Genomic DNA, 8935 nt, shown 5'->3' with positions numbered 1-8935 from the left:
CTGTTTGTTAACTTGGCTTTCGAAGACCTTGGAAAGACAGGGTAGGATAGATATAGGTCTGAGTGATTGGGACTCTCCTGACCAACTCAATTAATTATGTTACAACATGCAACAGGCTTGTCCTCTCTAAAAAGAATGAGCTTAATCTTTTTACGTGCCCTTTAACATACTTCTTTACAATACCAGGCATTATGTCTTACATGATACAAATATGAGTTGAAACATAATTTCTTTAAATGTAGCATAATCTACTGAACTCATTGTGTGAAATAACATCTGCAATGCTTCCCAGATCACTGGTCCACAGAACTAGCCTACACTTTCCAAGTTGATATTCCTTTAGATTTACAGTTTTTCACGAACTAACTATTTCTAGAGTCTAAACCTGCTTCTCATTTTACTAGGAGTGAGCTAGTACTACATCCAGTCCAACGGGTGGCACTATTTCATATTGTATAGACAATAGACATGTTTCTATGTCACTTCGCTGTTGTTGCCGGAAGTGAACCGCGCTTGTCTGTGGAAGTACATGTGAGTTTATTTAGCTAGACAATTTCCATGTGGTTCTGATTCCACAACTGATTCAAAGCTAAACTGTAGCTAGTACTGTCCTGTAAAAATGGGCAAAAAGGGTAAAAAAGAGCAAAAGAAAGTGAAAGGAGCAGAGAAGACAGCAGCCAAAATGGATAAAAAGATTTCAAAGCGGTCTAAACGAGAAGAGGTAACATGTCTGTCTCCCTTTCAACTGCTAGCTACTAACATTAGCTAGCTAGATAGTTCTACAGTACATTACAATGTCTTTATAGCATAACATCTTATTGCATAAAATTGTGTGTGTGTGTGTGTAAAATTCCAAGTCAATTAACTTCTACTCAATCACATTACATTAATGTCGTTGTCTGACAGACATTGTACAGAGTGAATAGTTTCAGCTGTTCACTGCTGTGTTGTTTTCCTTTGGCATTGGTACAGGAGGACCTGGCTGCGCTGATAGCTGAGTTTCAGTCCTTGGATGCAAAGAAGACAACAGTTGTGGAGACCGCCTGCCCGCCCCCCTCACCCAGGTGACCCACTACTCTGTCCTAGATGTTGATAGGTGTTGACCTGGCTCGTGTTCAATGGGCACAAAACGGGAGAAAATGTGTTGAAACCAGGGAGTTACTATGGCTGATCTTGTACAATAAGAATTGTCTCGTTTTAGATGTTTTAAATTTCAAAACCTTTGCTGTTTCGTGCCTACTGAACATGAGCCTGGTGTTAGGTGATTTCACAGCCAGGTGTCACAAGCATTTTGCTACACCTGCAATAACATCTGCTAAATATTTGTATGCGACCAATAAAATGTGATTTGATTTGATAGTAGTGGTATCCTGTTTGTATCATCACTCAGGTTGAACGCCTCTCTGTCAGCACACCCCGACAAGGATGAGCTGATCTTGTTTGGAGGCGAGTTCTTCAATGGTAAAAAGGTACGATTCATATACACTACATGACCAAAAGCATGTGGACACCTGCTCGTCGAACATCTCATTCCAAAATCATGGGCTTTAATATGGAGTTGGTCCCACCTTTGCTACTATAACAGCCTCCACTCTTCTGGGAAGGCTTTCCACTAGATGTTGGAACATTGCTGCAGGTATGTGCTTCCATTCAGCCACAAGCATTAGTGAAGTCTGATGTTGGGCGATTAGGCCTGGCTCGTAGTCGTCATTCCAATTAATCCCAAAGGTGTTCGATGGGGTTGAGATCAGGGCTTTGAGCAGGCCAGTCAAGTTCTTCCACACCGATCTCGACAAACCATTTCTGTATGGACCTTGCTTTGTGCACGGGGACATTGTCATGCTGAACCAGGAAAGGGCCTTCCCCAAACTGTTCCCATAAAGTTGGAAGCACAGAATCGTCTAGAATGTCATTGTATGCTGTAGCATTAAGATTTCCCATCACTGGAACTAAGGGGCCATGAAAAACAGCCCCAGACCATTTTTCCTCCTCCACCAAACTTTACAGTTTGCACTATGCATTCATCTGTCAGACTATCAGATGGTGAAGACTGATTCATCACTCCGGAGAACACGTTTCCACTGCTCCAGAGTCCAATGGCGGCGAGCTTTACACCACTTGCGCATGGTGATCTTAGGCTTGTTTGCGGCTGCTCGGCCATGGAAACCCATTTCATGAAACTCCCGACAAACAGTTCTTGTGCTGATGTTGCTTCCCGAGGCAGTTTGGAACTCGGTAGTGAGTGTTGCAACTGAGGACAGACGATTTTTACACGCTTCAGCACTGAAGCTTACAGTCTCGTTCTGTGAGCTTGTCTGCCCTAGCACTTCGCGGCTGAGCCGTTGTTGGTCCTGGATGTTTTCACTTCACAATAACAGCACAGCATTTTGATGAACTGACTTGTTGGAAAGGTGGAATCCTATGAAGGGGCCACACTGAAAGTCACTGAGCTCTTCAGTAAGGCCATTCTACTGCCAGTGTTTGTCTATGGAGATTGCATGGCGGTGTGCTCGATTTTATACACCTGTCAGCATAGCCAAATCCACTAATTTGAAGGGGTGTCCAAATACTTTTGTATATATAGTGTATGTTGAACACCTTTTTTTTATTTGACCTTTATTTAATCAGGCAAGTCAGTTAAGAACAAATTCTTATTTACAAAGGCGGCCTACACCGGCCAAACCCTAACCAGGACGACGCTGGGCCAATTGTGTGCCGCCCTATGGGACTCCCAATCATGGCTGGTTGTGATACAGCCTGGAATCGAACCAGGGTCTGTAGTGACGCCTCTAGCACTGAGAAGCAGTGCCTTAGACCGCTGCGCCACTCGGGAGCCTTTATATTCATATATTTATTAATGTATTCATATATTTATTAATGTATTCATATATTTATATTCACCATTTTTTGTCTGTTATTAATCCTTTTTGACTTTGGATGAATAGGGTTGACAGTGGGTTAATTTTCTTCCTTTCAGACGTACCTCTACAATGACCTGTTCTTCTATAACATAAAGAAGAACACCTGGGTGAAGTCAGACATCCCCAACCCTCCTCCACGACGCTGTGCTCACCAGGTAACTATGTACCTCCTTTCAACCTCCAACCACCATCTCTACAACCACCCCCATTTTCTTTCAGGGATGCAAACATGTCTCTTCAATGATATTCGCCGTTTAGATCTCAAAATAGATCATCCACGTGAAATGTGTAGATCCTTTAAAGGAAGGTGTTGGGCGGATCTGACGCAAAGTGCCCAGACGTAGAGTGTATCACACATTAAAGCTATAAAAGAGAACGCAAACAGATCTTCTCCCTCTGCGATTACTGCCTTCTCTCTCTAAATTAACGAGTACAGGATGCATCCCTACCCTACGCGTCCTACAAATTGAATATCAAACGGAGTTCAGAGCGTGATGTCAGATATATTATATCAGAATGAGTGCTTCATCCAATATCACGTGTGACAGATGTGAGCAGTCAGCCGCATCCCCCTAACCAGCCATTAGCCTACTCAGCTGCTTCTCGCCGTCCGTTCTTTATGCGCATCTCCATCAGTTTTGAAAATGTTATTTAGCCGTGATGGCGAGTTGGGGTGTGCAGACAGTCATGGGGTTTCTGTTGTTACATTTGTTTAATTATTAGAGCAGCTCCCAGGGTGAGCAAAGTGGATAGGTATCTTTTCATTTCGCCTGTAAGAACAAGCAGGCCATTTTGCGAGTTTTTGGTTTCATAACAAACGACCTTGTTTAGTCATGTTACCTGGCTAGCTAGCGAACACCATGGTACCTTGGCTATGCGCACATTTGGATGGCGCAGGGAAAAGGGATAGATAGCCTAGTCAAAGAGATGCTTCAAAGGTAGGATGCATATGTCTAATCAATATAATTCTAAGCTCAATCTGAGGGGGTGGATCACCATACTACTAGGTATTGTGGTAGTTGGCCTGGTATCACATTGTTAGTAAAATCAGAATCCCCTTTATTCGACAAGTACATTTACACATACTCAGAATATTACTTAGTGATATGGTGCTGCTAGTGATAGACAATATTTAGAGACAGAATACAGACAGCGGCGTTTAAACAAAGTTTACATACATGATATACAACTAGGTAGAGTGAGCATAGAGCTATAAGAGAATGAGCAGTTATACAAATATACAGTGGGTGTACGGTTGATATACAGTGGGTATACGGTTGATATACAGTGGGTATACAGTTGATATACAGTGGGTATACAGTTGATATACAGTGGGTATACGGTTGATATACAGTGGCTATACGGTTGATATACAGTGTGTATACGGTTGATATACAGTGGATATACAGTGGATATACGGTTGATATACAGTGGGTGTAAAAATGTACAGTATCAGTATGAATATACCTAAATGTAGAGAGACAAACAGAACATTTCCATCGATTTCTCGTGTGTTTCCGTGAAACATTTTTTTCAACTTTTTGAGCCCTCACCAGTTTGCATCCCTGTACTTTACAGAGCTCACCAGATCCCCCCTGCCTTCTTCAAGGAGTCTATCTTTACTCTTTATAGTCACTTAGACAGCTCAGGGTAACGTTTTCACACCTTTGTTCTACTTCTGGGGAACTCAAAGGCATGTCACACCTTTACTGACATGTTTTATTTAATTTTTTACTTTTTCTCTGTTGTGGATGAGTGATTCCTCTCACTGCGGGTCTCAGGTGGCAGCCTGCCCATTGTTCTGTCATTCTCCCTTTTGGACACCAGGGGACAGACTCTGCTTGATACAGCTATGAAGAGATTTGAGAGATTGCCAAAGTAGATGGTATCTATCTGATAACTCTCTCTCTCCCTTCCAACTTTCTCCATCTTTCTCTCTCTCTCTCTCTCTCTCTCTCTCTCTCTCTCTCTCTCTCTCTCTCTCTCTCTCTCTCTCTCCTNCTTTCTCTCTCTCTCTCTCTCTCTCTCCTTTCTCTCTCTCTCTCTCCTTTCTCTCTCTCTCTCCTTTCTCTCTCCTTTCTCTCTCTCTCTCTCTCTCCTTTCTCTCTCTCTCTTTCTCCCTCTCTGCAGGCGGTGGTAGTTCCCCAGGCAGGGGGGCAGCTGTGGTTGTTTGGCGGGGAGTTTGCGTCTCCTGACGGGGAGCAGTTTTACCACTATAAAGACCTCTGGGTTCTTCACCTCTCCACAAACACCTGGGAGCAGATCAAGTGAGGGAGCCATATTGCTATTGTAGTAATAGTGGGTTAAACGTATGTTTGAGATGCTACTAGATTAACCTGTTTGTGTCAGTGTGTGTGTGAATTCAAGTGTTGTGTCTGTAACCCAGGGTTCCAGGTGCACCCTCTGGTAGGAGTGGACATCGTATGGTCCTGAGTAAGAGGCAGTTGCTGGTGTTCGGAGGCTTCCACGAAAGTGCTAGGTAAGGAGAGATGATGGGAGGAGCTATCGTGTCAGTTAAGGAGAGGTGATAGGCGGAGTAATTGTTGGAAATAAGAGGAGAGGAAAGAGAACCTTCTGGCTAGCTTCATGGAGGTCAAACTATCACAATATTAGATAGAGCCGCTGCATGAAATATGCAAAATGAACTACATTATTTTGTTGATAGTGTACTTCTTATCTTGCAGGGATTTTATCTACTACAACGATGTACACGCCTTCAGTCTGGACTCCTTCACCTGGAGTCGCCTCTCCCCCTCCGGCAACGGCCCCTCCCCTCGCTCAGCCTGCCAGATGACCTCTACCCCCGATTGCTCCGGGGTCATCATCTACGGAGGATACTCCAAAGTGGTGTGTTGCTCATGTTAATTCGATATGATATTGAGAGATATGCAGCAAGTCTTTGAATAACTCCATGACATTTTAATCAAAGTTGTGTTTTATTGTTCCCTATTAGAAAGCTAAGAAAGATGTGGAAAAGGGAACCATCCACTCTGACATGTTTCTTCTCAAGAGAGATGGCAAAGAAGAACAAGGTACAGTGATGCTCAGGCTTATACTTACTATTGGCTACAGACTAGCCTGGACATATAAAACGCAGGGCAGAGAGGCAATGGGATTTCTATTCACATAACATTGCTCCTCATGTTTATTTTCTCCCTGTCCCTTTCAGAGAAGTGGTTGTGGTCCCGGGTGAGTCCCTCAGGCTCCAAGCCACCCGCCCGGTCGGGCTTCTCCCTGGCTGTGGGGCCCACGGGCCGGGCGCTGCTCTTCGGAGGGGTGTGTGACGAGGAGGAAGATGAGACTCTGGAGGGGGACTTCTACAACGACCTTTACCTGTATGACATCAACAAGCACCGCTGGTTCCCTGCTCAGCTCAAGGTAACTGCTGGAAACCTGCATTTTGGCACATACAGTAAATATAATGTTTACTTGGACATTTATAAGCAACTGTGTTAATATTATTGTTGTTGACCTGTTTTTCCCTCCCCTTGTCCAGGGCTGTAAGTCGGAGAAGAAGAAGCGTCGACGGGGGAAGAAGGGAGGGGAGACAGGGGAGGGTTCAGGGCAGGGTCAGGAGGAGGAAGGAGCAGCAGCACAGGGACCTGTGGAGGTCATCAAGGAGATTGTCACTGAAGACGGAACGGTCATGACCATCAAGGAAATAATCCCCGGGACACAGGCGGAGGAAGAGAGTGAGGAAGAGGAGGAGGAGGAAGGTGAGGAAGGTGCCTCGGCCATCCTTGTCGAGCCTTGTGCTCGCTCCAGCGCCATGGCAACAGTGAAATATGGGAAGCTGTATTTGTACGGGGGCATGTTTGAGGTGGGCGACCGCCAGTTCACCCTCAACGACCTGTACTGTCTGGACCTCCACAAGATGGACCAGTGGGAGGTGCTGGTCGAGATGGACCCCAGTAAGTAAGAGGGAAACTGGGATTTTCTGTCTGTGTGTTTCTGTGGGATGGAGGTTGTCTTCCTGATCACACTGACCCCTTCTCTCTGCAGAGACCCAAGAGTGGCTGGACGACTGGTCTGACTCAGAGGACGATGAGGAGGGGGACGAAGAGGAGGCTAAAGGAGGTGATGACGAAGAGAAGGCTAAAGGAGGTGATGACGAAGAGGAGGAATCTGAAGAAGAAAGTGACGAACAAGGTAAATGAGAAATATCCCTCTATTCTTTTCAGTGTATGTTTCTAACCCTACTTTATTCTGCTCTTCATGTATTCAATGGTGCTGATTGGCTGAAAGCTGTGTTATATCAGACAATATAAACTGGATGGTTCGAGACCTGAATGCTGATTGGCTGAAAGCCGTAGTATATCAGAGAATGTACTTCTCCACTAGAGCAGTGAACAGGTTGCATCAAAGCCGAAGCCAAAAGCCTCTTATAGAAAGCCTCAAGGGACAGTGCTGTCTAAACACAATGTCAGTCGCAGTAGTGTTGACACCAGCAGTAACACTCTCTTCTGTGTGGTGTATGCGTTTACAGATGAGGAGGATCACCCCCCAGTGCAGCCAGGTGAGGCGCTGGAAGACTTCCAGAGTCGTACAGAGCAATACTGGGTAGGCCAGGCCCGAGCCAACATGGGCCCAGAGGTTAAGGACACAAAGGTGCAGAAAGTGGGCATAGCCATGGCCAAGGTGTTCTATGAAGACCAGCAGTGAGCCAGGGTGTATGTGCATGTGTATCCGCCTTCTTTGTGTGTGAGTGAGAGAATGGGACAGGTGGCGAGTGATAGTTTGTCATAGGGAAGAATGAGGGTACTCATCTGTGTTTCTCAACTCCAGTCCTCAAGTACCCCCCCCCCCCAACAGCACACATTTGTATTGTAGCCACAGACAAGCACACCTGATTCAACTTATCAACTAATCATCAAGACCTCAATGAGTTGAATCAGGTTAGTTTGTTTGGGGCTACAACAAAAATGTACGCGGTTGGGGGTACTCGAGGACTGGAGTTGGGAACCACTGATGAGTACCCTCATTCTTCCCTATGACACATTATTAGAGTTGGAAAACACTGCTTTAAACTGAAGAGGCCAATGAAATAATCTCTCTGCTTGGTGAACATTTTCTGCCCTCATAACCCCCCATGCCTTTGTACAGTAGGCCTAACTGTGCAAGAAAATATGCTGCTGTTTTGGCTGTTGGACTATACTGCAGTATGTATACTGTATCGTATTTGGAATTAGTTTCTAGTTTCATATCTTCAAGAAGATGGTAAGAAAATCCTTGTCATTGCTCACCCCCTTTGATTATTGTTTTCTAAACCAATTTGTCATTAAACATCCAACCATAATACTTCTGTAGTGTCTGTAGTCTTTTTAAAGGTGATGGCCAATTTGTTTAGTGTTGAAAATGGCTCAACTTGATAAGTACTGGTTGGACTTTCCCAGGGTTTGTGTTGTATTGAAGATAAGAAGATTATGTTTTAGCCTTTAAAATAGGTTGTTGACTCAACTCTTGTCATATTTGAACCACTCTACCCTTCTGACTTATACCAAAGCTTTGCCACAACATATACACATATGTAGTACATTGGCTCCCCAACTGTTTACCTTGCACTGTGCAGCGGTCACACATGTAGTCAAACTCCCCCTGCTGTATGCTAAAGGTAAACTGTTCCTTCGTTTTAGCTCTACCTCTCCTCCAGACCCATCTTCTTATCTGACGATGGAGAGAGGAAGGTATATCGCAGAGGGAGGACGATTCAGCGAGTGAGTGATTTGAAAAGGACAATAAATACTTTAGAATAGTAGTCAGGTATCAATCAAATGGTTTTTTTAAAAGCCCTTTTTACATCAGCAGATGTCACAAAGTGCTATACAGGAACCCAGCCTAAAACCCCAAACAGCACGCAATGCAGATGTAGAAGCACGGTGGCTAGGAAAAACTCCCTAGAAAGAAACCTAGAGAGGAACCACACTCTGAGGGATGGCCAGTCCTCTTCTGGCTGTGCCGGTGGAGATTATAGGAGTACATAGACAGCCATTAAGGCCAGATAATTATTCAAGATA

The 8935-nt window shown here is 44.6% G+C and overlaps 1 protein-coding gene across 1 annotated transcript; it reads left to right on the top strand.

Moving 5' to 3' along the window:
• The first annotated feature begins 500 nt into the window (after nucleotides 1-500).
• klhdc4 (kelch domain containing 4) lies at nucleotides 501-7674 on the top strand. The gene is made up of 12 exons (XM_023985229.2): nucleotides 501-721; nucleotides 973-1064; nucleotides 1391-1469; nucleotides 2978-3076; nucleotides 5052-5188; nucleotides 5308-5400; nucleotides 5606-5768; nucleotides 5875-5953; nucleotides 6091-6299; nucleotides 6418-6832; nucleotides 6924-7070; nucleotides 7408-7674. Exons 1-12 carry the CDS (start codon nucleotides 620-622, stop codon nucleotides 7581-7583), a joined length of 1791 nt encoding a protein of 596 aa, XP_023840997.1. The 5' UTR covers nucleotides 501-619; the 3' UTR covers nucleotides 7584-7674.
• Nucleotides 7675-8935: the final 1261 nt, after the last annotated feature.

Source organism: Salvelinus sp. IW2-2015, linkage group LG4q.1:29, assembly GCF_002910315.2.
Source record: "Salvelinus sp. IW2-2015 linkage group LG4q.1:29, ASM291031v2, whole genome shotgun sequence".
Classification (NCBI taxonomy): Eukaryota; Metazoa; Chordata; class Actinopteri; order Salmoniformes; family Salmonidae; genus Salvelinus; species Salvelinus sp. IW2-2015.
Note: the sequence above shows the minus strand (reverse complement) of the source record. Positions and strands in the feature narration are given on the sequence as shown.